The sequence below is a fragment of the Mauremys mutica genome, chromosome 24, assembly GCF_020497125.1.
Source record: "Mauremys mutica isolate MM-2020 ecotype Southern chromosome 24, ASM2049712v1, whole genome shotgun sequence".
NCBI lineage: Eukaryota > Metazoa > Chordata > Testudines > Geoemydidae > Mauremys > Mauremys mutica.
In genome coordinates this window covers 1,374,655-1,400,911 of record NC_059095.1, presented here as the reverse complement: position 1 = coordinate 1,400,911, position 26,257 = coordinate 1,374,655, and the positions used below count along the sequence as shown (strand labels likewise).

General features: G+C 63.3%; 1 protein-coding gene across 5 annotated transcripts in view; it reads left to right on the top strand.

Moving 5' to 3' along the window:
* Positions 1-26,257, top strand: part of PDE4C (phosphodiesterase 4C) — an 88,282-nt gene that overhangs the window by 42,924 nt on the left and 19,101 nt on the right. For 2 of the 5 annotated variants that reach the window (XM_044998446.1, XM_044998448.1), the window contains 4 exons: positions 23,396-23,587; positions 24,212-24,248; positions 24,994-25,067; positions 25,359-25,408. In XM_044998446.1, coding sequence (XP_044854381.1) covers positions 23,396-23,587; positions 24,212-24,248; positions 24,994-25,067; positions 25,359-25,408 — 353 coding nt within the window. Of the gene's footprint in view, positions 1-4,966; positions 5,589-17,506; positions 18,056-18,620; positions 20,664-23,395; positions 23,588-24,211; positions 24,249-24,993; positions 25,068-25,358; positions 25,409-26,257 lie in introns of those variants that run through there. The other 3 variants (XM_044998449.1, XM_044998447.1, XM_044998450.1) reach the window with 3 other exon arrangements.

Sequence of the window (26,257 nt, the reverse complement as noted above, 5' to 3'; positions counted from 1 at the left end):
GTGTGAATATCACCAGCCAAACCCCAGAGAATTTGCTTCCTGAATCCTTGTTTCGTTTTGTGACCCGGACAAAGATCCCAACCTCCCCCTGCTGGGGGGGGCAGGGGGGAGGACCCTAATCATGGAATCATAGAATATCAGGGTTGGAAGGGACCTCAGGAGGTATCTAGTCCAACCCCTTGCTCAAAGCAGGACCAAACCCAACTAAATCATCCCAGCCAGGGCTTTGTCAAGCCTGACCTTAAAAACCTCTAAAGAAGGAGGTTCCACCACCTCCCTAGGGAACCCATTCCAGTGCTTCACCACCTTCCTAGTGAAAAAGCTTTTCCTAATATCCAACCTAAACCTCCCCCAACTTGAGACCATTACTCCTTATTCTGTCATCTGGTAACAGTCTAGATCATCCTCTTTGGAACCCCCTTTCAGATAGTTGAAAGCAGCTATCAAATCCCCCCTCATTCTTCTCTTCTGCAGGCTAAACAATCCCAGTTCCCTCAGCCTGTCCTCATAAGTCATGTGTTCCAGCCCCCTAATCATTTTTGTTGCCCTCTGCTGGACTCTCTCCAATTTATCCACATCCTTCTTGTAGTGTGGGGCCCAAAACTAGACACAGTACTCCAGATGAGGCCTCACCAATGTTGAATAGAGAGGAATGATCACGTCCCTCGATCTGCTGGCAATGCCCCTACTTATACAACCCAAAATGCCGTTGGCTTTCTTGGCAACAAGGACACGCTGTTGACTCAGATCCAGCTTCTCGTCCACTGTAACCCCTACGTCCTTTTCTGCAGAGCTGCTGCCCAGCCATTCGGTCCCTAGTCTGTAGTGGTGCATGGGATTTTTCCATCCTAAGTACAGGACTCTGCACTTGTCCTTGTTGAACCTCATCATATTTCTTTTGGCCCAATCCTCTAATTTGTCTAGGTCCCTCTGTATCCTATCCCTACCCTCCAGCGTATCAACCACTCCTCCCAGTTTAGTGTCATCTGTAAACTTGCTGAGGGTGCAGTCCACGCCATCCTCCAGATCGTTAATGAAGATATTGAACAAAACCGGCCCCAGGACCGACCCTTGGGGCACTCCACTTGAAACCGGCTGCCAACTAGACATGGAGCCGTTCAGCCTGACGATCTAGCCAGTTTTCTATCCACCTTATAGTCCATTCATCCAGCCCATACTTTTTTTTAACTTGCTGGCAAGAATACTGTGGGAGACCGTATCAAAAGATTTGCTAAAGTCAAGGAATAGCACGTCCACTGCTTTCCCCTCATCCACAGAGCCAGTTATCTCCTCATAGAAGGCAATCAGGTTGGTCAGGCATGACTTGCCCTTGGTGAATCCATGCTGACTGTTCCTGATCATTTTCCTCTCCTTTTAAGTGCTTCAGAATTGATTCCTTGAGGACCTGCTCCATGATTTTTCCAGGGGCTGAGGTGAGGCTGACTGGCCTGTAGTTCCCCAGATCCTCCTCCTTCCCTTTTTTAAAGATGGGCCCTACATTAGCCTTTTTCCAGTCATCAATGGGATCGCAGGGAGAACAGAGGAGCTCAGCAGAGCTGGGCTGTCTCCTGCCGGGTGCATGTGCAAAGCAGTGTACAAGGGTGAGTCACGTGAGGGTGCCATGGTCCAGCTCCGAGCACTGCTAGTGCAGACAGCAGAGTTTGCAAACTCTCCAGGGCAGAGGCTTCTCTCAGTCCTTGCTCCCAGCAGCACCAGGCAAGCGCATGGCATGAGAGCAGTGCGTTGTGATGATGATAGTCGGTCAGATCCTTGTGTGACGGAGCAGGAAGCAGGGCGGATTTGACCTGGGAACCTTGCAGGGGGGTTACATTGGGGAGGGGGGACTTCCCTTGAAGGAAGCTCCCTGAGCTGTAACCTGAGCCAGGAGGGGGGTTGGGAGAAGTGACACCTTCTGCCCGGGAGACTGAATAAAGGACAGGAGGAGCGGAGCGGGGGGAGGGGGAGAGAGCTGCTGGAGGAGGTTTTGTTTCCAGTCTTGGCCTGGGGGGTGCAACGCAGGGAACCCCAAGCTGGGGTCTAAGCTCCCTGAACCCCCCAGAAGGACTTGATTGAGGGGTCCTGGTTGTACCTACACACTCCGCTTGGGACTGTGTCCTGTCGTCTAATAAACCTTCTGTGTTGCTGGCTGGCTGAGAGTCCCGGCGAATCGCAGGAAGAGGGGTGCAGGGCCCCGACTCCCCCACACTCCGTGACACTTTGCAGCCGGCCACTCGTGTGCTGGGGGCTGCCTGAATCAGGGTTTCCGGGTTTGGCTGTGGGATACCCCAGACCTGCCCACAGGGAGCGGGGGACCAGAGCCCTCCACACCGGGCTGCTGATCTCTCCCGGGCAGGCAGTGCCAGGCTGGCTGCCCAAAACCAGTTAGAAGGTTTGGGTCGTTGTGTATTTGAGTCCCTGCAGGGGGAATGCCCTAATGTGGGGTCTCTTGCTGCCCTGCTCCCAGGCCCCAAACAGCAGCGTTCAGTGCCCAGCGTTGCCTTGTGGGCCTGGCCCAGCCGCCTGCCAGCAGACAGTGGCACTACAGCTCACCCTGAGTCCTCAGGACAGCGGCAGGCTGAGCTCTCCCCGTGTGGCAGGCTCCCCCTCGAGCGCTGGGACTGCATCCCCCGCTGCTGCATCTGCCAGGCCTGGCCCCAGTGCCAGTCAATCATGCCAACCAGGTCTCCTTTACCTGCTGCTCAAAGAACTCGACAGGGCTGGTGCAGGACTGCCCGTGGCTGGTTAGATCCTGCCATGCTGCAGTCCTCGAGGGGCTGCTGCACTGAAAAGCAAGGCAGCTCCTCTGCGTGCGGAGGCGCAGGGTGATACAGGGAACGGTGGCGTGAGCTGGATGTTCCTGTGACTCATGTTAGACATGGCAGCCGCGGGGAGCTCAGTCCCCATGGCCCAGTCGGCCCGTGGCCTCCCTGCTGAGTCAGACTCCCAGGGAGCCACTTGATACGAGCTGGGAGGGCCGTTTCCGGGCCCCATTGCATACTGGAGGACCCTCCTGTGATGGGTCTGCAGGGCAGGAGGTGCGTGGGGGGGTGACAGCCAGCTGGGCCTTCTCCGCCTTCAGGGAGCTGGCGAGGAGTTAACGATGCGTCATCTGAGCTGCAGTGAGACGTTCAGTGGAGACAGACAGGGCTTCAGAACATGCTCCTTGAAACGGGGGCCCCACTGCTGGATTGTGCTGGGGCCTGGGACTTGGGAAGGGTCACGAGGTGGGAACCCAGGTCCCCAGTCCAGTTCCAAGACTGAGTGCCTGCAATGCTCCCCCCCCCGGCGCCCCTTTCTCTGCAGGGTAGCAGGGCTCAGGTGCTGGGGCACCATGGGGCGGTGAGAGAGAGCTCTGGGGAGGGAGGGGTTCCTGGCCCCACATGCTATGGAGGGTGGCCAGGGGCTCCTTGCCTCAGGGCAGCTGCCATCCCTTCATGCCCTCCCGTGTTAACCGCTCCCGGCCCGGTGGCGCCGAGCGTGTCTGGTTCATTTGTCTGTCTTGGCCCAAGGCCCAGATCTCACCCACTCTCCAGTACGAACTAGGGGTGAGTGGGGCCCCTGCGGCTGGCCGCAGCGCGAGGTCCGTGTCAATGCTTCTGCTGCCGAAGAGGGTTTGCAGGGACAAGGCTTTGGAGCCAGGGGGGAGCCCAGCTGGGCTCTGCCGTGGGGTCTGGGCTGCGGCTGACCATCCCTGAGCCGGTGCAGACAGCCAGAGGTGGTGCGTTTCCCAGCGGCGCTGGGAGCAGAGGAGGAGCCGGTGGCTGTGCCCGGCAGTGGCTGTGCCGGCATTGGCTGTGCCTGGCAGTGGCTGTGCCCGGCAGTGGCTGTGCCTGGCAGTGGCTGTGCCTGGCAGTGGCTGTGCCCGGCAGTGGCTGTGCCGGCTCGGGGGCTTGGAGATCACTCAGCCTAGCCAGCCACATGTGCTCCTGGCTGCCCAGCTGTGCCACTGGGACTCCGCTCACAGCCACTTTGCACATCTGCCTGTGCGGGAGCGACGCTGACCCACTGCTGCCTGCCCCCTCCCCAGTGACTTGCACCCCGGAAACCCTGTCGCCTGGCCCCACTGCTCAGGTGTTCTCACTGCCCTGGGGCCTGGCGCCGATGGTGGAGTCTGGAGCGGGGTGGGACCCAGAGCTCCTGAAAGGGGCCTGGGCCAGCAGCATGGCCTGGAGGCTTTGTGGGCCCGTCCCCGTGCAGCGGTGCCATGTGGGGAGGTTCTGAGCAGGGCTGGGGGGCTCCCACTCTGCTTAGTGGGGCTGCAGCTGGCGGGGCCGTTGGGAGATGTCCCTTTTCCGGCACAGCTGCTGAAGTGGCCTATGAAGCTTGCACCAGCAGCAGTGTAGCGCTCCCAGCCGGGCTGCCCATTGCCCGTGCTCCAGGGAGGGGCTCTGCCCCACTGCTCTCCTTGCCAGGCCTCTCTGGGGGTCCCTGGGGAACAGGGGAGGAGCACGGGGGGACCCCTCTGGGTTTGTCGCACTCTTGGGTTGGGAGAATGAAGGGGGCTGGAGGGGGAGAGCAGGACAGGGCTCTAGGCTGGTGCCCCTGTGGCTGGCAGAGCGAGGGGGCACCTTGAGCTGAGCCTCCCCCGGGCAAGCTGGTGCCAGGGGAAGCCAGTGGGCCAGCTCCCCAGAGGGCGTAAGCTGGCGTAGCTGCACTGAAGTCTTTGGATTTACACCAGCTGAGGATCCAGCCCCTGTGGTTTACGATCCTGAGCAGGGAAAGTCTCCCCGGTCCTGCCCCAGATTCCAGTGCAGTTTAACGTTAGTCTCAGCAGTTGTGGCAGCTGGTGCTGTGGAGGGGGAAAGGGCTGAGTGCCCAGTGGGGGAGCAGCACGGCTGGGGGGCGCTGGCTGCTTCTCCCTGCCATGGAAGCCCCAGCTCGTCCATGCAGCGGGCGAGGGAGCGAGTGTCCCTGGCCCAGCCCAAGCCACGAGGGGGGCTGGCTTCGTATTTCAGGGTCTGCTGAGCCAGACAGTTGTTTAATTTCCCAGGCAGGGACGGGAGGGGAATGGAAAGTTTCCCTGGGAGCGAGGGCGCTGTGTTTGCAACGCGCTTCCTGCTTTGTACCAAACGGACAGTTTGTCTTCTCTGAATGGGACCCGGGGAGCCGGCGCTGCGAGACCCTCAGGAAACGGAGCCGCGTAGCAACGTCCCGCCGGCCCCCCAGTCCCGCTCGTTCACCTTCAGCCAGAGCACAGCGCGGAGCCGGAGCGCGAGAGGGGCAGCAGCCTCCATGGAGCTTCTGCGCACAATCAAACTGGTGGCCTGAAAGTGACTGCGGCGGCCCCTGCGCCCCCTCTCCGCCAGCCTGGACCCCGCTGGGGGCAGGGGAGCCCTCCAAGGGATTTTCCTGGGGGAGATTTTTGAACAGGGGGGGAAGGCCTGGCTGAGCCTCTTGTGCATGTGGGCCCCCCCCCACACACTAATTTGTGGCTCCAAAATGCTGAACCCGAAGCATGGCTCCCCGGGGGCCTCCCCCAGTGCCTCCCCCTGCAGCTCCCCCCGCAACTCGCCCATCCTCTTCAGGAAGCTCATGATGAACCAGAGCATCCGCATGCAGCGGCGTTTTACCGTGGCTCACCCCCTCTGGTAAGGGCTGGGGCTGCACCGCCGGGCAGGGCTGGGCAGGGCTGGGCAGGTAGGGGGGCTGCACTGCCGGGCTGGGCAGGGCGGAGCTGGGCTGGGCAGGTAGGGGGGCTGCACCGCCGGGCAGGGCAGGGCTGGGCAGGGCAGAGCTGGGCTGGGCAGGTAGGGGGGCTGCACCGCCAGGCAGGGCAGGGCCGGGCAGGGCAGGGCTGGGCAGGTAGGGGGGCTGCACCGCCGGGCAGGGCAGGGCTGGGCTGGGCAGGGCGGAGCTGGGCTGGGCAGGGCGGAGCTGGGCAGGTAGGGGGGCTGCACTGCCGGGCAGGGGAGGGCAGAGCTGGGCAGGGCTGGGCAGGTAGGGGGGCTGCACCGCCGGGCAGGGCAGGGCTGGGCTGGGCAGGGCGGAGCTGGGCTGGGCAGGACGGAGCTGGGCAGGTAGGGGGGCTGCACCGCCGGGCAGGGCAGGGCTGGGCAGGGCAGGTACGGGGGCTGCACCGCCGGGCAGGGCAGGGCTGGGCAGGGCAGGTAGGGGGGCTGCACCGCCAGGCAGGGCAGGGCTGGGCAGGGCAGGGCTGGGCAGGGCAGGTACGGGGGCTGCACCGCCGGGCAGGGCAGGGTGGCCAGTGCAGGGCGGTGTGCACAGGCTGCTGCCGGGCTGGTTCCAGGGTTGGCAGCTCACAGGGTGCTGAGACCTGAACTCACTGGGAGACTTTGAGAGGTGCCTGCAGATGAGCTGGGCGGTTAGGCCTGTCTCTGTGGCCTGGGGCACTTCCCTTCCCCGCCTCCCTGACCCCAGCCCAGCTCTGCACGTTATGTGGGTGACACAAGGTACCAGCCATGGGTGGGTGCTGACAAGAGCAGAGAACTTGGGGTGTTTGTGGGTGATGCCAGGAGGTGCCCAGAGCTGGTTCCCCAACCAAGCGCTGTCTTTAGCGGGTGCTGGGTAGGTGCCTTCAGGCCAGGTGTGTGGGGCTGCTCCCTGCTGCTGGTCCTTCTCCCCGGCCACACCGGGGGAGGCTCCTGCAGAGCTGGCGTCAACCCTGCTCGGACCCTGCAGCCCTGAGCAAAAGCAGCTCTGAGGCCAGGAACCTGGCACGGGGCTGGAGGGTTCCCCCTGCCCAGCCCCCAGCAGGCCAGGGGCATAGGGGGCGCGGGGCTGAGCCGTGGAGCCAGGAGGAGCTGAGTGGGGAGAGCTGGCTCAGGCCAGGCCAGGCAGCTCCGGCTCTGGGGGATCGAGCCCTCTACCCACTTTTGCGAACCGGGGAAGGTCCCAGTCCAGCCTCCTGCTGGCTGAAGGGCCTGTGTTTGCCTGGCCTGGCCAATTACTTCCTACCACTTCCATACTCCGCCTGGCAGAGGCCTGGGGCCAGGGCAGCCCCTCTCCGGCCAGCGGGCTGCCGGGCCGCATGGATGGAGGGTGCTGGGGATCCGGGAGGAGCCAGGCTGTCTGGGAGCTGGGCTGCAGCTGCGCGGCAGATGTGGGAATGTAAATAGAAAGGGTGTTTGTTACGACAGAGAGAGGAAAACAAGCAGCAGACACATCCTGTGCCCCCTTCCCCCCCAGCCATGCCACAGGCACCTGCTGCTGGGTCCTGCCAGCAGGAGCCAATCTGCACCTCTCCTTATGCACCTGCAGGGAGCCCTGGGACTCCACCCATTTCCCCATCATCTCCCCTGCCCCCAGCATGCCCAGCCCCACCCCTGCTAGCACACGCAGGAGCCAGCAGCCCTGGAGGCAGCAAGGCTGGGGGTTCATTGATGCCCCAGCTCTGCATTCGCTCAGCTCCCACCTGTGCCCGAGCAGAGCTGTGCCGCCCAGGCTGGAGGGCGCGAGCTGGAAGTGCCCCAGCTTTGCACACTGGCCTGGGCACTCGGTCACCCTGCCCAGGGGCTTGGTGCTGCTAAGCGTGTGGACAGGCTGCCCACCAGCCGGGCCCTCCGTGTGCTGCCTGCATGTCAGCACAGGGGACGTTTGGGCCTTTGACCCCGGCCACTCCCCTGCTTGGGCTGCCCACTGGCATGTCCCACACAGAGTCTGGAGGGGCAGGTGGCAAGCGCTCTGGGAGGGGCATTGGTGCATCCCAAGGCCACTGCACCCACCCGGCAGGGGCCCAGCTATGGGGGTGGGGCGCTGCATCTGCCCACGTGGGGCAGGGGTCGGCCTGGTGAGTGAGCATGGAACGAGCCGTGTGGCGGGCTGCACTCCTGGGCCACTGCTCTGCAGATGCTGCCTGGCGCCGGCCCACAGTCCCGGTGACATTTCCAGACAGGCTGCGTAAGGCAGCGTGTGATGCTAGCAGCACCATTCCATTCCTGGGATTTCTCCCCCCCACGACTCCCTGAGCTGGGGGGCGGGGTGCACGCAGCCCCTCCTGCAGGAATGATGGCCCCAGAGCTGGCCCAGCAGGTCCTCTCGCACGGGGTCACGGGGCTGCCCGGCCTCCGGTGCAGGACGTGAGCAGCTGAGCCCTTTGCAATGGCAACAAGAGCTATTTATAGAGGAAACAAACCTCCCAGGCCGGCCGGCCGGCCCAGGGTGCAGACTGGCCGGTGAGCATCAAAGGAGCTAGCGTGGGACGGAAAATCTGTTTGAATTCAGTAACTAGTCTCCTGGGAAAGGCGCGGTGTGCTGGGCCCCGGCGTGCCCCTGGCACCTCTGCAGCACGGCCCTTGGGCACCCCGGGTTCCCCAAGCTGTGCCAGCCTCTCCGTTGGCCTGTCTGTGCTGACACCTAGTGGCTCCGGGCTGCACCACATTCTTTGGGGCTGCACTGGTTTCCCGCTAACCTTACCTGGGTTTTTGAAAGAATAACTGGCCCCCCTTGGCCCAGCCATGGGTCGGCCCCCTTTGCTCCCGTTTTATGGCTGGGGGTCTGCCCCTGCTGCTGGCACGCAGCATGTCAGTAGCAGAATTGGGAACAGAACCCAGGAGTCCTGACAGACACCCAAACCGGTGCCCAGGTGATGGCACGGCCAGGCAGGCTCTTCAGCACACGGGGCACCTCGCAGACGTGGGTGCTGAACCTGCCCTGAAGTGAGGGCCCTGCTCGTTGGGTGGCACTTGCTGCTTCAGGGGCTCGGGGCTCCTAGGGGCAGCAGGGCATATGGCAAAGCCTCCGCCACCACTGGCCCTGCTCTCCCCCAGCACCCTCCCCGGGAGCAAGGTCCCTGCCTGGGTCCCAGCAGCAAGCCCTGAATACGGTGAATCCCCACTGGCACCTGACCCATGGCCTCCCTGCCAGGCAGCTGGGAAATGGCTGGCAGCAGCCTGAGTGCCACTGGCCCAGCCCTGGCTAAACAGATGCCAGGCAACCCACCCCACGCCACACCAGCCCCTTCCTCCCTCTGCTCTTCGCCTACAGCAGGGGCCCTGGCTATTCACAGTGGAAATGGCTACCAGTCCTCGGCTCTGGATGCTGGTGCTGACGGCTCCTATGTGGCTACGGTGAGTGGAGGTCCCTAATCTTTTAGTGGCCTCTCCCCACTCAGGGCTCGGCCCACACGAGGCCATGGCAGGACTTGGCTCAGGCTCTTTGCAGGTCTGGGCCCTGTGGCTTTTTTTCAGCGGAGGTGCTCGTGCAGCTGGTGCACGGTCTCTCTCATTAGGCACTTGGTTTGGAGAGGGGGGCCCAGGCCCTTGGAATTAATGGAGATTTGCGGATCTTGTGGGAATGCCTTTGCCGCACTGCTAGGAAGCGAAGCCGGCCAGAGACCCAGCACTAAAATCTGAGGAGGCTCCCCTGTGCAGGTCCAGCCCTGCCCCACGCTTGGGGCCAGGGCTCTCAGTGACGTTGCAGCCTGTTCCCTGGGGCTGCCGGTCTGTGGTGCATTCCTGCACCCAAACAGCCAGGGCTGTAGCCTGCCTTGCTGGGCCGTGCACTGTCCCAACGCAGCACAGCTGTTCCTGCTGGGCCCTCAGCATCACTCTCCTAAGACCAGATCTTCCAAGAAATTCTTGCTCTCGGGGAGAGGGGGCTTCTCCGTGGTTCTGAGTGGGAGCTGCTGGATGCTGCCCCTTGGGCCTGACTCCAGTGGTGCTGAGCCACCTGCAGCCTGTTGGTCTTCCCTGGGGACAGTGGGTGCTCCGCCCCTGCACACCAGGCCCTGGGTGGGGAGAGCTGGGAACCCCAGGCCAGGGGGCATTTTACCAGCCTGGGCATGAGGAGTTAGGTGGGGAGCAGCCTCTCAGATGGACAGGCCGACGGACAAACTCCTGCTGAGAGAGGAACCCGCCCCACAGGAGGTGCAATGGGAGATCCCAAGCCCCACGTCGCTCTGGACAGGAGGTGCCCAGGGGTTCCTGGGCAGCTCCAGCCGTTGCATCCAGTGGCCGTTCTCTGGACCAGCTCTGCCCTGGGCGGCTCCCAGCGCCCCAAACGCCTCGCGGGGCCCGGCTCAGGCAGCTCCTGGGCCGGGGAGGGGCCTTGCTGCTGGAGCTTGCAGGCCGTGTAGATGGGAAGCAGGACACGGAGCAAGAACTCTGCTAGCAGCACCGCTGAGCTCCCTCTGTGACACCATGGCAGGTGGTAAGGGGCAGTGAGACCTTTGGCTTTTAAAGCACCTGCCTATCAGTAAAGCAAAGCCATGGCGAAATAGCACCAGGGCTGTGGCCGGCTCCAGCTGGAGGCCAGGGATGTGGAGTCCTGGCTGGGCACCCACAGCACGAATGGTGGCTGCATTCAGCCCTGCTCCAGGGAGCTCGGCAGAGCCTGAAACAGCCCCACATGTGGGGAGGGCTGAGTCCTGCAGGATCAGGTCAGATCCAGTGAGAGAGAATGGTGCAGACGAGGTAACGGTGCCACTTCGGCCTCTCCGCTGTCTCGCCCGATTCCTTGCTGGGAGCCCACGGCGCAGCCTGGCAGCAGGAGGAGAGAATGGGGTCTGGACACTCCACCCCACAGATCACGAGTCCGGCCCCAGAGCCGGGAGCATTGGACAGATCAGTCTTCACCTGTCTCTGAGCATCTGCGTCGGCCCCGGGCCACAACTTCAAACTTTGCTCGACAACCAGGAGGAGGAGAAATTTCTTGTTCTTTCTTCAGCGAGAGACTCCCCCACCCCAATCCCCTGACTCCAGCAGCGGGGGCAGCCAGGGAGACACCAGATATCATGAGCCTGACAAGGAAATCTGAGCTCCCATTGGCATACACAGGGAATCTCTCCTTCTGCAGGGAACAAGGGGGCTGCTGCAAGCGTCTCCAGAAGGGTCCGTGCCCCCTGCGGACTCTGGGGCCATTCTGCCAAGCCAGGGGCACTGATGCAGGGGATGTGGCAGCATTTTCCTCTGGCTGGAGAGCAGCTTTGCCAGCTGGGGGTTTGCAGGCACAGTAGCCGTGGGCATGCAGTGACCTCCTTTGCCAGGGCTCTGGGCACAGCCCCAGCTGCCCACACTCCCTGATCTCCCTGCCAAGCCTGGGCTGTTGGGTCAATCTCCTGTGTTGCTTTGGGCTCCGACACGCTGTGAATCGCACGAGCTGTTCGCCTGCCCGTGGCCCGGACGCGCTTCCCCTTCCAGCGCGTTTCACACGGGGGTTCTGTGTGCAGGGGCGGCGTCTGGGAGCCGGAAGTAGGGGTGGGCACTGGGGGGCATTGGAGGAGCATGTTCCTTAGGTGCTTCTGACCTGGCCCCAGCACTTTCCTTTTGCACCTCTACAGCCCCAAGGATCAACACCTGCCTGGCCTTACCCCGGCGCGGGGCCTGCCGCAGTCATGTGCCTGGCTTCTCTCCCCTCCGTCTCTCCCCTCGCGGTCCGGCCATCTGCTCGGGAGCTTGGCTGTGTCAAGGACCGGCCCTGGAGGGGATCCTGCCGGAGAGGGGACAGGGTCCGTGGGCATCGTCCCGATGCTGGGCCAGGAGGCTGAGGAGCGATGGGAAGGGGCTGCTGAAGGGTGAGCTACGTCTCTCAGCAGGGGCTGCCCGGCGCGGCCCGGCTCGGTTTCCTCGCCCGGGGCTGTGAGGCAGCCTGGCAGATGCGGCCGAGAGCTGCCCCTGCCTGAGGGAGAGCGGTGGCGCCTGCCCTGCTTGCCCTTGGGAGCCAGAATTTCCTATTTAGGAGCGAATGCAGCAGTTTCTCTTGGCCCGGAACCAGGCTGCAAACTATGAGGTGCTTCTTGTTCCACCATCATGGCGAGTGGCCGTGCTGGGAGGACACAGAATGTTACGGAGCCATTTCATCCGGGAGTAGGGTGACCAGATGTCCCGATTTTATAGGGACAGTCCTGATTTTGGGGGCTTTTTCTTATATAGGCTCCTACTACCCCCCACCCCCGTCCCGATTTTTCACATGTTCTGTCTGGTCACCCTGTCCGGGAGCCTGGAACAAACCCGGGACCACCTGCTGGCAAACACCTTCTCCCGTCCTCCCAGGGCTTCACCGGCACGGCCGAAGGGCCCCCAGAACCCTCTCTCTTCCCTGCCTCAGGTTCACTGTCCTGGGTCCCTCTGCGGGGGGTGGGGGGGCTCATCTTTCTGGGCTTGGGGCCACTCGGCTCAGGGGTGGCTGAAGTTACTGAAGCTGCTGGCACCTGCATCTGGCTCCCGGGAGGATGCTGCCAGATGGCTGCCCCCCCGTCCGCAGGCACTCCTGCATGGGGTACATACGGGAGGGAAAGGGGGGTAACGTTCGGGGTCCCTGTCCTCCCGGCCCATCTGTGTTTGGGAGGCCCGGGGCCCTGGGACGGAGCAGGGGCGCGCCAAATCAGCTACTATGGAGCCACAGCTGCAGCATCTCCGGGGCTCTCTGCACCGCACTCTGGCACCTGAGGGAGCTGTGGAAATCGGTCTCCTAGTAACACCCCCAGCACCTCTCTCCCACGGCGTCACCAGCATGCTGCAAAGCCCAGTGGGACGCCCCCACCCCGCACCCAGGCTGCTCTAGCAAGCAGTCCGGACTCCTGGGTTCCCAGCTCTGCTGCAGATCTTATCCCCTCTGCTTCACTCAGGAGAGCTGCTGCCACGTGCAGAGAGATGCTGAATGAATGAAGCACTGGGGACGCTGGGCGCAGGCCTGTGTCTGCATAAGTGCAAAGTCTCGATGTTCTGAAATCAGGCAGTTCAGTGGACCAGGAGAGCGCGGGGGGTTGGTGGTTTGCGCCGAGCTCTCATGTATTTAGGGGAGGAAAAACCTTCCTGTGCTGCCCGGCCAGGCACCTGCTGGCCTCACACTGCTGGGCCAGGACAGCCCCATCCCAGGCCAGCTCCAGGGCGAGTGGGACAGACCCAGGGCGAGGAACTGGAGTGACAAGTACCAAGGAGGAGCCCTGCCAGCAGGATGTATGAGCCAGGGGAATCGTCTCCCCAGAAAAGGGCTCGGAGCCCCTGTGCTGGAGACGTCTTGTAAGGATCCCGTTGGCCCCAGGGGGAGAGATGGGCTCCATGAGACCCAAGGCTGCCTCCATCGGGTACTGGCTGGGATTGTGCGGAGAACAGACGTGGGGGCCCATCCGCCAGGGAGAGCTCTCCCGCTCGGCCTGCTGCCCCCATGGGCTTCCTGCGAGGGGCAGGGGCCGCCTGGGCCCTGGCTCCAATTGCCTTCAGAACAAGGCAGATGAAAGCTGCATGGAGCCTCTTCAGCACCTCCCACCCCCGGCTGCGTGTCTGGGGCCGGCTGGCTCATGGAGGTCACTGAAGGTCGCATCTCAGCACGGCCGGGTGGATCGATGCTTGAATTGATTTGGGAGCCGCTCCAATGACGCACGTCCGCCCAGCACCAGGGCAGCTGGGATCCGGCCTGCAGCTGGGATGGGCAGTGCGGGGAGCCCGTGTTACCCCCCAGCCACCGTGGCTACCCTCTGTGTGAGGCTGGGCAGCACGGGCAGGGGATGTCGCTCTGGCAGTGAGAATCGGGCCAGGTCTGGCCTGGGGTGAGCTCCAGATGAGAAGCTCCCTGCGGGGTGAGCTCGGCTCTGGGTCCAGGATGCTGCTGCAAGCCCAAGGGCTGCAGTCTCTACCCTTGGCACCGTGGTTCCCCATCAGCCTTGTGGCACGGGGCGGACATGGGCATGCAGGAAAGTGACTTGCCAGAGTGGCCGTCCCAGGCCCAGCGTGAGGACCCGCCACTGCTCCTGGGATTCCCCTGGCCGGGTGGCTTTCCTCCTTACTCTGCTCCCTCGGCCATGTCCTGGGGCCATGCACTTTCTCACGACACCATGGAAACGGAAGCCAGGCCAGAATCTGGCAGGGAGCAGATGGGAAAGTGGGAGCCGCAGGGGTGCTGGGCCAGGCCAGGAAACCTTCCTGACGTTTTCCCTGAGCGCGGTTCTGAGCGGCCCCGTTTCTGTCACAGCGGTGGCTTGGAAATCAGCTGGAGAAGGGGCAGGCGGGGAGAGGTGCCTGGCGGGACCTGTGCAGGCTCTGGTGGAGCACAGGCCGTGGGGATGGCTTCACTGTCACACAAGGCCGGGCCGTGGGTCCTTAGCTCGCCTTTTGTGCTGGTGGAAGGTGCTTGGCACGACTCTGTGGCCCCGAGTCTCTTCCACTGCTGGAGAAAGGAGAACGAGCTCAGAACTAACCCCCCTGCACCCCCCCTGCCCCGCTGAGTGCGTGGCTGTGAGGCAGCCGTGGGGATGCACTGAGTGGGGGTGCAGTCAGGTACCACGAGGAGCAGCCTGGCTTGGGCGGCTCTAGCAGGAGCACAGTCTGCAGTGTCCACACTGCAGATAAAAGTCGTGTTCGTAACCCTGAGAGCTATGCTGCAATTCGACGTGTGTCAGCCCCTGGAGCTGCTCTGATTAACTCCAGCTGCTCACCCGAGGGGACAGCTGAGGTGCCGTGTTTTCCCTGCTGTTCTAACCTGAGTTAGCTCACGTGGGTTACGAACACCCCTTTTATTTGCAGTGTGAATGTAGCCTGTGAATCCAGACAGCTCTCGGTCTATTTCTCAGAGCGCCTGCAGCTCCCTTTCCCGGGCGGGGAGACTGTCTGTGCCCAGTGTGCGTTGGTAAACATGCCGCTCCAGTCAAACCCGTGCTGGTCCAGGGGCTCTTGCCAGCTCCATTCCTCGACGGAGGCGCACGCCATCCTGCCTTGCCAGCACGGCGTGTTCTGCAGACAGCATCGGGCACACAGGAGTCTGCCTGGCATTCCAGAGACGTCTGCAGAAAGGCTGTCAGGGACCATGAGCTGCTCCCAGAGTCCAGATGGGCACAGGACCGGGGATGCCCCCTCCTCCCTGCCAGACCATTCACACTGGATGTGGAAATGGTCGCAGTGTGAAAGGCAGCTGTGCAGAGATTATACTCTCTGTGCTGAACTAGAGCGGGGATAACACCCAGCCGGGGGGCCTTGCAGGTGCGGGTTGGTTTTTGCACCTACACAGGTTAGAAGCCTTCAAACCACATACTGTCCCACCCCCCTGCCCCAGCGCTGGCTTCTAGCCTGTGGGAGGGACCCAGCCATTTGGAGCAAATATTACAGGGCTGGATTTTGCTCAGAGCCTAGACTCTGCCCTGGCTTCTTGGCTGGAAACATCCCAGGCAGTGTCCATGCCAGGAGCTGTGTGTGTCTGTGACGGGGGAGCAGAATGGGCCGTGGGCAAAGGCACGAGCTGTGAGCTGGAGAGGGGGGCTCAGGCCCCTCTGCTCTGGGGGTCCCTTGGGGTTTGCTTGCACCTGTCTGCGTTTGGTTTTCCTTGTGATACGGACATAAGGGAATTCAGAGACACGCAGGAAAAGCTAAACAAACCCGTTAGCTGACAGCCCTGCAGATCAGAGCAGCCGCTAGCCAGGCCAAGGGGAGGAGACTCCTCCGGAGCACCCAGGTTCTGCAGAAAGTGGTGTTGGTGTGTCAGCTGGGGACACTGTTTCCTTTGACCCAGGGCCCCAGTCTGGTGCGAATGCGACGCTGCACTGCTGGGGATGCAGCCTTTCCCGTGAGTCGTGAGACTGACGCCCCGGCAGCACATGGCCATTAAAACCCCCAGTTCAGCTCATTAAATTCCCACCGTTTCTGTCTGCCGGTTTGACCCGCTGGAGTGACAGATGGCTCCTAGGGCGACTGGAAAGGGGAGTTCAGGGGAAGTCTTGTTTCTCTCTGCCCCGGGTGTCTGCTCGGCTGACGCTCCCCAGCACTGCCTGTCTCGAGCACCGGTGGTATCGCTGGCGGGCACAGCTCCGAGGGGAGCTCTCGCCCAGGAACACACCAGCGCAGCTGCCACTCTTGCCCAGTTTGGGGCCTCTCCTGGCGCTAGCACCTACTTCGCCTCGCAGAGCCCTGGAGGGCAGTTCTGCCTGCAGAGCCCTCCAGGGGTCTGGAGGAGGAGGACGGGCTGCGAGGCGCTGCTGCTACTGCTGCTGCAGTGAAGAACTGACAGGTGCGTGGCCTGCCAGCCCTGCTCACTGACCCGACCCAGCTGCGTTCTGGGAAGGGCTGAGGTGCTCAGTCCCTCAGACCTTAGGAGCTGGGCTCCTACTGGGAAAGCCTGAGAGCCACGCCCAGGGTGGGCAGAGGAGCTGCTTTCTTAGGGTGGTTTTGCCTAAAGAATTGCTTTGCACCCTGTGGCCCGGCTCCAGGTCTGTGCGCCTGGGCTAGCTGGCCGGCCACTTGCCCTGGGGGAGAATGCGGACAGGTGATCAGCCCCAGGCACCGCGAGCAACCTGAGGCCAGGCTGGGGGGTGCTGCTGCTACAGCCTCACGGTCGTCCCTGTGTTTATCCTTCCAGCCCCCTGGGCGGCCGGGCCAGGCTGTTACCCCCTGGGCAGATGGGAACTGAAGCACAGCGCCCAGGGTCCCAGGCAGAGCAGGGACTTGGACCCCGGTCATCAGGTGCTAGGCTGGGGTCCACCCACTCGCCCTGCTGAAGGACTGTTGGAAACATCAGCAGAAGCCAGACTTGTGTCTGTGTGAAATGCCAGGGAAAGGCCATAGGGCTTGGAAGCACCATTCTGTGCTGTGCCAAGGGTGCTGTCTGACCACGGCCCCCCGACACTGCTCCATGTCAGACCCTCCAGCGCAGCATCACCCCGTCACTCCGTGGGAACAGTCCCCGCACCCTAAGCAGCGTTAGCTGCGTCCACACACAGCGTTGGGCCGCTTCCGCTGCTGTGGTGGGGTAAAGGAGCAGCCCTTTGGCTCTGCAAAGCAGCGTGCAGCGAGCCCAGCAGGGCAGAGGGGTGAGAGGCCGGCTGGCTGGTGCGTAGGGCCCTGCGTGGGATGCGGGAGAGTGGGTGCAGGGCCCTGCTGTGTGAGCGTGGGCCAGCTGCTGATTCTGTCCGTGCTTCCGTTCCCCATTTGCCTCCTGGGGCTCACAGCCCTGCCTCGGCCGGGGAGTGATGGGAAATGTGTCCCGTGCGGCGGGGGTCTCGGATGTGACGGTTGTGGGGGCTGGAGAGCGGGGCTGAGCGTCACTTCCCATTCCTGGACAGGCTCAGCTGTGGCTCTGGGGAAGGGGGGATCTGGGGCTTGGAGCGAAGGGCTGGGGTAGTGTTGTCTCACCCTGGGGTGTGAAATCCTGCCTGTAGTCCCCTGGAGCTCCACATCCATGTCCGGACACCCGCCTGGGGGAGGTGGATTTGCCTGTCACGGTCACCGGGGCAAGAAGGCTGCCATGCCTGGAACCGCTATGTCATGACCCTGCTGCCAGGTGGTATCCAGCCCCCATGTCCCCAGCACGGCCCCAGCTACCCTGCTTCTCCAGGGGGCCACCCTAGGTCTTGTGTTAACTCCTCGCCTGCTGGTTCCAAGAGTGGGTCTGCCCAGCTGCCGGCTCTGCTGCCTGCACCCCGGCACACTGGTTCCTGGGGCACGAGGCAGCCTGTGCCAGCCGGGCCCCGGGGGCGCGCCAGGGAGAGGCCGTGGGCAGGAGCCAGCAGGGCACATGCTGGGCTGGAAGGAGTTAAAGGGAAATATTTGCAGAGAGCTGAACGTGCCAGCTGGCCCCTCCCTCCTCCCCCCAGTGACATCACGGTGGAGCTGGCTGTGAGCTGGGCTCGCAGAGGGTCCTGTGCCGCTTGCTGGCAGGGGGCAGAGCCAGGCAGAGCCAAGCCAGCCAGCGGAGGGAGACGGGGGGAGCCTGCAGCCGGCCTGGGGGAGCAGGCAGCGTGGAGCGGGGACACGCAGGGAGAGCCAGCCATGGCTGTGTGGAGCCGCTTCGTGGGAGCAGAGAGGCAGAGGGGAGCTGGGCGCAGCATGGCGAGGTGCCCATGCCAAGCCCACCACAGAGCCCCCTAGACCTCGGGGTGCAGCGGACGGCGCCGTGGGCGCAGTGAGAGCGGTGCCGCAGGGCGGCCCATGGGAGGCTCGGGCCAGGCCCCCACGCTGAGCTCGCTGGAGGAGAAGACTCGCCCTCCCTGCAGGTGTGGAGGGGCCCGGGCCTGCTGGCGTGAGAGCAGCTGGAGGGCACGGGACAGGATGAGCCTGCCCACAAGCCGTGGCTCCGTGGCCCTGGTGGACTGTGCTCTTATGGTCTGCAACGGCTACCTGGCCGGCTCGCCCCGCGCCGTCAACCGGCCCATCGACATCGTGCAGAAGCACAGACGGTAACTGCGCCGCTCGCCGTGTGGCCACTGCTCCCCGGTGGAAGGGGTCAAATCCCAGGGCCAGCCCAGCTCGGGCGCTGGCTGCCGACACTGCCAGCCCACAGACCACAGCGATGGGCTGGGTGCGAAAGAACCAGCCTGGGGACCCCACTGCTTGTTGGCTTTGGGGCTGGAGCCTGCTGCCTCGGCGCGCCCTGTAATGCCAGGGGGTCCAACCCCCGTGGCTCCTTCTGGCTCTGCTGGGGACAATACCTCGCTCCAGCCCCTCCTGGGACTGGTGGGGCAAGGATCAGAGTGGGGGCTGGCTGCCCTTTAGCGGGCTCTGGGCGCGTTCGGAGGGGAGAAGGCGCAGGGGGTAACGTGTGTCGAGGGCTCTGCACCCAGCCAGGTGTGACCTGGAGTGTGTGTGTGGGGGGGGAGGTAGGGAGACATGCTGCTGCAGAGAGGAGGAAGGTTCCTCTGGGGGGGTGGAGGGGCCGGGCAGCGGTTGCTGGGTGGGGCCAGAGCCGGGCGTCTGGGCACGTTTACAGCCCTGGAAAGCAACTAGCGGGCACGGGCACGGGCAGGACATGGCCTCCCCGGCCTTCCCCACCCGAGCTGCAGCAAAGTCCGTCCCCTGACCCTGCTTGCTCAGCCCCACAGCCTGCGACTGGTTGCTGGGACTTGCCGGCTGCCTTTCCGCATGCCCCTGGCTAGTGCCGTGGGAACGCTGCAGGCTGACAGGAGCCGGGGCAGGGAGCAGGCTGGATGGAGGCCCCGTTAGTGGCAGAGGATTCCCGGGGTGATCAGCGTGCTGGGCTGGGGCTCGCTGGGCCTCTGCCATGGAGTCCTGCACTGCACACCTCTGAGGAGGCAGGGGCTGAAGGTCCAGCCGGTGTCTCTGAGCCATGGGAAGCCAGGTTGCTGGGGAGGGCAGGTGGGGTTATGCCTTCACCGAGGGGCGCGCTCCCATCAGGCGAATGTCTCCACGGGGGACAGAGCCCAGATTTCCCCCTGTGCTATCTCTAGGACTGGAATAAAGTGAAATGGGGCCTCCCGTCCCCCCCATGGGTCAGCGCCATGGACGGGGGGGGGGGGCAGGCCATGTGGTGGCTTTCTCCTGCCAGGGGCTCTCTGACACGCCCTGGCACCTGTGGGGCTTGTCATCCGAGGGGACGTGTGCGCTCCGGGAGGGGAGAGGCTCATTAGAGCTACTGTCATTTCTGTCTGTGCTGCGAGAGGCAGGAGCCCCCCACAGACACACGCCCAGCTCCTGCCCCAGACTGCCCAGTGCAGCTCGGCTGGAAGGGCTGGCGTGGGGCGCCGGCTGGGGCCGCGAGTCCTGCACCTCTCCCTTCATAGCAACCTCCGGCTGGGAGCCACTCGAGAGGTCACCGAGCCCAGCCCCCTGTGCTGAGCCTGGACCAAGTAAACCCAGACCTGCCCTGACAGGGGCTTGTCCAGCCTGGTCCTAAAACCCTCCGGAGACGGGGACTCCACTGCCTGCCTGGGGAGCCTGTTCCAGGGCTCAACTCCCGGCCTTAGAAAGTGTTTCCTCATTTCTAAGCCAAATCTCCCGGGCTGCAGCCTGGGCCCCCACCTGCAGTGGACACACAGATCAATTGGCCACGTCCGGGTTAGATCAGCCCTTCACGGATTTGCAGACTGTCACCAGGTCCCACCTCTGCCTGCTCTTCTCCAGACCAAACCTGCCCCGTTTCGTAACCTTTCCTCACCGGTCAGGTTTTCTGAACATTAGCGGTTTTGTCGCTCTCCTCTGGACTCTCTCCAGTTTGTCCACATCTTTCCTAAAGCGCAGCACCCAGAACTGGACACAAGACTCAGCTGAGGCCTCGCCAGAGCCCAGCACAGCGGGACAATGACCTCCCGTCTTGCCTGTTAATACGCCCCAGAAGATCAGCCTTTTTTGCAGCTGCATCATATTGTTGACTCTGATTCATTTGTGGTCTGCTGTAACTCCCGGATCCTCTTCAGCAGCGCTCCCACCTCGCCAGTTACGCCCCGGGTTGTAGCTGTGCATTTGATTTGTCCTTCCTAAGTGACACACTTGGCACTTGTCTTTACTGAATTTCATCTTGTTGAATTCAGACCAATTCTTCAGTTTCTCCAAGTTGTTTTGAATTGTAACCCTGTCCTCCCAAGTGCTTGCAACTCCTCCCAGCTGGGGCTCAGCTGCAAATCTTATCAGCACACTCCCCGAGCCGCTATTGCTTTGTGGAAGCGACGGAGTCAAGGGCTTTTTCCATTGACACGTCAGTAAATTCTGTATCGCCGGCAGAGCAGGAGCTGGGCCTTCTCTTCTGCTGCTCCCTGACCCCCCCCTGCTCCTCAGCAATTCTCAGCCCATCCTGGGGCCCCCTCCATCTCCCACTCCACGCTGCTGTTTCCACCTCCCGGCATCCACTTGGAAGTGGCAGGCGTCCTGCAAGGAGGACAAGCAGCTCAGGCCAAAGCAGATAACTCCGTTGTCAGCGTCCAGGAAATGGCCGTGCTGCTGAAAAGCAGCCCCGGGCCTTGGCATTGCACCGTCGAGGGGGTGGGGAAGGTTCCCGGCTCAGCTCCCCAGCGGGGGCTGCGTTTCCATATGCAGCTGGAGCCATAAACAAGGGTGGGTTCCACCCGAGCATGGGAACTGGAGTGAGGCTTGCCTGGGGGATGCAGTTGGGAGTAACGGGGTGATGGTAAGGAAGGTGGGGACGTGCTTCCCAGCACTGAGATGTTAGCGAGTGGGACTGAGTGAGAGCTCGGGGACTCGGCACAGCCGAAAAAACCTGCGAATGCCAGAAACTGCAGCAGACCAACCTGTCCCACAGCTCTTGGTCCCAGGGAGCAGTAGCGGGAGAGAGGCCCAGCTGGACGGCTCAGCCCCCCTCGGTCACCCAGCTCCGTGGAGGGGCCATGCTGTGCAGGGGGTGGGTGCCAGGAAGGCTGCTAGCCTGTTTCGGGATCTCTCTGTAGTTCTACAAAGGTGTGCCAGGCGCTGTACGGTGCTGAGCTGGGGAGGGAGCCAGACCAGGGATGGCTGTTAATATTTATGGGAGCGTTGAAGGACTGTTTTCACTGCCGGGCGAATCTGAGCTGGGCAGGCTGCAAGCCGGGACGCTTCAGACAGGCTAGAGCCCAGTACCCTGGCCTCAGGGCTGAGCCAAACCAAACCCAGCCGGAACTCGCCAGCTCCCTGGAAAGTTTGTCCCACATTACCAAGGGGGAGCTGCTGCCCGGCTCCCTGCCTCTCCTTGGACAGCCAGTGTGGGGCGGGCAACAGCCCTCTGGATGGTCCATGGTTCCGCCAAGCCCATTGCTCCCTTCCCCGCCTCAGCTGTGACCTTCCTGCAGGGAAGGAGACAAGTGCCCTGATTAGCCGCGCTGGGCCAGTCGATGGGAACGGGGGCGCCTGTTTCCATCCCAAAGTGGGGGCAGCAGCTGCTGCTGGAAAATCCTATTGAGCAGCTGTTAGAGCAGCATTCGGCTGCGCTGACCTCTTCTTCCCAAGGTCGGCTCAGCTGCCGCAGGTGGCTCCAGCACTGGGGGATGTGCTGGTCCAGTGGTGTGGCTTGGGCAGCACTACCAGGGCCACTGCCTTTGATCGGGCAGGGGCAGAGCCGGAGCTAGCAGCACTGAGCCCCTAATTGGTGGTGACCTGTGGGTCGGGTCCCTGCACTGTCCACAGAGCCTGGCTCTTGGCAGCTGTCCCTAGCAGGGATCATGGGGGCCTGGCGCCCAGCCTGCAGGGCTGCCGGGAGTGTCTCCATGGAGCGGGGTTTGGAATGGGCCCTTGGAGAGCTGCCTTCTGCAGGGGCTTGTTCATGAGCGGTGGGTGAATATCACTACCTCTGTTACACAAACAGGGAAACTGAGGCAGAAGGCGGCCTAGCGAGTCAGTGGTAGAGCTTGCAATAGGACCCAGGAGTCCTGGCTTCCAGGCCCCTGCTCTGTGCACTTGACTGCATTTCATTCCCTCTTGCTACACGGGCACTAGACGAAAGCTGTGTCTGGCTACACGGAGCCCTTCCTGGCCTCCCCCGCAGCCTGAGCTGCCCCAGCACGGCTCATAGCCCTGCGCTAGGGGGTGGCAGCGGTGCTGGCTGCTGGCCGAGTGCAGAAATCCAGGTAGATGAGGCTTAGGCAGGGGGGAGCAGCACGTAGCAGGCCCAGGGCCAGGCCTGAAAGAACCTGCCCATTCAGCAAGGCACAGGCCTTGGCACCGTCCCCCAGCGTCACTGCATGGTCCAGATCGGCACCCACCCCACTGCTGCTCCCACAGCCAGGACCCCATTCCCCTCAGATGAGAACAATCCGTTTCCTCTGCCAGAGCGGATCCCACCGCCTGAGATGGGCAGGGTGCCTGCCTTGCCCCAGGGGGCCCAGAGATGGGCCAGTGGCAGTAGGGCTGGGGGGTTGCAGTGCTATGGGGGGTAAGGGGTAGGTGGGGCACTGCAGGGGGCTGGGCCTGAAGCTCTTAGCCCCATGTGTCTGGGCCTGGTGCTGGGGGGCAGGCGCGGGGCTGGGCGTGCTGGGGTGGAGTAGGGGTGTGACAAACCGGGGTGCTCTGCAATTGTAGGGTTACACTCGAGAGCTAGGGCTGGCCACAGCAGGGCCGGCTTTAGGCCGATCCCGCCGATTCCCTGGAATCGGGCCCCACGCCTAAGAGGGCCCCATGCCAGGGCCCCACGCCTTAGGCACCTTTTTAATTTTTTTTTACTCACCCGGCGGCGGGGGATCCACTCCGGGGGTCTTCGGCGGCATTTTGGGGGTGGGGGGCCCGCTCCAGGGGTCTTCGGCGGCATTTTGGGGGCAGGGGGTCCTTCAGTGCCATGGAAGACCCGGAGCGGACCCCCCGCCGCCGAAGCCCCAGACTGCCGCCGGGTATTCGAATTGGGCCCCACAGTTCATAAAGCCGGCCCTGGCCCACAGCATCTCGTTGCCATGGGGGTCGCCCACCATGGGGGTCTCACCCACAGAGCCAGCAGCAAGCAGGCCTTGTGACAGTCACCCCAGCGTGCCTGGCTGCCTGTGGGGCAAGGCTGGGTTTGCCCCACAGCCCTGTCCCCTGATTGCAGAGTGACGCAGGAGTCTGGGCTGTAGCTGTTCAGAAACCCCTTTCCCTGCCCCTTATCAGGCCTTTCATTGGCCTGCGCAGCACAGCCTGTGCCCACGTTCCCTCCCCTTGCTCCGGCTCCTGGCCTGGCCCGTGTGCACTGAGCGGGGTTCAGAGCTGGGAGAAATTAGCCAGGAGCGTCCCAGAGCAGCCCGCACGGGGCAAGGCAGTGTGGGCCCATGGCAGGCTCTGGCTCTCCGCCTCCCCTCTCCTGAGCATTTCCTCCTTCCCTCTCTCTGCAGCTTTGACATTGAAAATGGCCTTTCATCGGGGAGGAGCCCGCTGGACCCCCAAGCCAGCCCCGGCTCCGGGCTGGTCCTGCAGGGGAACGTGCCTCACAGCCAGCGGCGAGAGTCCTTCCTCTACCGCTCCGACAGCGACTATGATCTGTCTCCCAAAGCCATGTCCCGGAACTCCTCCATCGCCAGCGACCTGTAAGCACCAGCCCTGCCTCGGGCCGTGCAGCCCTCGCTGCGGGGAATTCGCCCTGGGCTGGCAGGCCAAGACACCCGGCCAAGGGCCAAAGCGGGACTGGAGCAGGCCCTAGCCCTTGTGTGGGCTCTGTGCCCACAGGGAATCAGTCTGTCCGTCTTTAGTCCAGCCAGACAAAGCTGAAATCTTCAGGTCTGGTGCCCTCGTCCTCTGGAGATGGGAGGGGAGCTCAGCAGTGTGGGCCTGGCGCTGAAGGGAGCAGAGGCACCGGGGCACCAGGCTGTAGCTGTGGAACAGGGCTAGGGAGCAGCGGGAGCTGGAATTGCATTGCTCGGGGGCATCGTGCCAAGGGGCACCAGCGTAACTCAGGGGCCAGGCACCACAGCCTGGGCCCGCTCAGCAGCCAGGCCAGCCTCAGCTGGGCACCCCAGACTCACAGCTCGCATGTCTGGTCTCCCTCGATTAGGGTGGAACCTGTCCTGGGCAGAGGGTGGTTCCATGCCAGCACATCACTCACCCCCTAATTTGTGGTGCCCAGGCCCTGGGCCAGCCCTGTGCATGGGGTGCCCGCCCAGTCCCTCCCTCACTGCCCTCTCGGGGCCTCATGTGCCGTTTTGCCCTTGCAGGCATGGAGAAGACATGATCGTCACGCCCTTCGCGCAGGTAGGGTCTCCTCCGCCCTGGCTCGCCCGCCTGGCCTCAAGCTGGGGCAGTTGGGAATCGCTCTGGAGTTGGATCTAAGCCAAGTGCAAACCCCATGCTCCCCACAGACAGGCCCGTCTCCATCCAGCACCCACCACGTCTTACCGCCACTGTACTGGCCCCCTACGCTGCCATAGACACGTGTGCCTGGAGGCCAGGCAGCTTGGGGCACCGGCGTGCCAGGCACTGCACAAACACGCAGCAAACGGCTGTCCCTGTGTTGAACGGCTCCCGCTAGGGAAAACTCTGCCTCCTGCATAATGGGTCCCAGCCGCTGAGTCCGGCACTCTGGGAAGGGAGTATCAGGACAGAATGACGGGCACAGCACAGAGCATACACCCACCCCATCCAAACACCAGCTTCTCCCCCACCCCCCATCCTGGCACACGCTTCCAGAGCTCAGAAAGGCCGTTGGGACATCCCCTGTCCTCTCCGCCTCCACCCACCTCCCAGGCCTGGGGCAGATCCTGCCTGTGAGCTCTGGCACTGCACCCCCCACTTCCCCCGTCAGGGGCTGCTGGTCCTGCCATCGGTGTGAATTCCAGTCTGAGCTCTGACTCCAGGGGAAGTCTCCGATTCCAGGCTCCCAGCCATGGGGCTCTCGGATGTAGCTCCCCGGAGTACTGCTGAGCTGACTGGCCCCAGGCCCGCACCCAGGATCTTTCTTGTGCTGCTTGCGCTCAGCAGCTGCGTTCCTCTCCCACAGGTCCTGGCCAGCCTGCGCACCGTCAGGAGCAACTTTGCCCTGCTGACGCACCTGCAGGACCGCGTGGCTAGCAAGTGAGTGGGGAGCCGCCAGCAGCAGAGGGGTTCGAACATGCATGCGGGGGGCCCATCCCAAGGGCAAGTAGGGAGGATCCCCCAGATCCAAGAGCACAGAGCGAACGCTCCGGGGACAATGGGCTGGGAAGGGGAGATGGGGGAGAATCTGATTCCCGTGGACACAGCAGAAGCTGCTTCCCAGTGTATGGGGGGGTGGGGAGCTGGCCTTGGGGAGGGGACTGTGTGTTTGAGTCAGGTGCACCCCAGCAGTGCCACGCTCAGCCGCTGCCTGTCCCACGTGTCTTGCAGGAGAACTTCTAGCAGCAACCCGCCATCTGTGTGCAAGGCCAGCCTGTCGGGTAAGTTCCCTGCGGGGCCAGGCTCACCGCAGGGCGCAGGCGGCTCGCATGGGGGCAGCCGGCAGCAGCTGATTGGAGCTGACAGGGGAGGGTGAGAGGGACCCTCCCTAGGATTCTCTCTCCCGACTGGCCTCCCACCAGGATCCCTCTCTCCCAGCCCCATCAGAGCCGAGGCCCTGGGTTCCCCTGCAGGATGGACGTGACTCTCCGGCCTCAGCCATCACCCACCTGCCCTGCTGAGCCTGAGGCTGGGATGTCAGAGCAGCTGCCTGCTGTCCAGTGCCAGGGCTGCAGCTTGCCTTGGTACTGGGACGTCAGCCTGGTGAGAACGGTGGACGTGGGCATGTCATCTGCTCAGGCACCCAAAGCAACTCCACTTGCTCCCAGCTCGCAGGCCTGGCAGCTTCCAGGAGATGGGGCCTCCCGTGGCCAGAGGCCTGTGGGAATGAAGCTCCCCTCGCCCTCCCCAGCCCGGTCCCCCAAGGGGTGAGCGTGCCGGGGCTCTGGCACGGCCCCTCCTGATCCATGTCGGGTTTTTCCTGCTCCCTCCTGCCTGGCTCCTCTTCATGCCGCAGCAAGGATGGAAAGTCTCCTATTGACGTCAGACGTTCCATTAATAAAACTCTCTGCTCGTGTCTCCAGGCTTGAGTTCCAGCCCCGGCGGGAGGCCTGCCCCTGCTTCCTCTGACCCCAGCCAACCCGCAACACACAAACAAACCCGACTGCAGCTGGCTTCAGCCTGGGGTGTGAGCATGGGGGGTGCTGATGCCATGGGGGGCCAGAGGGGCACCCCTCAGCCAGCCACTGGGGAACCTGGGTGCCTTTGGGTGGAAGCAGGGCATAAACGCC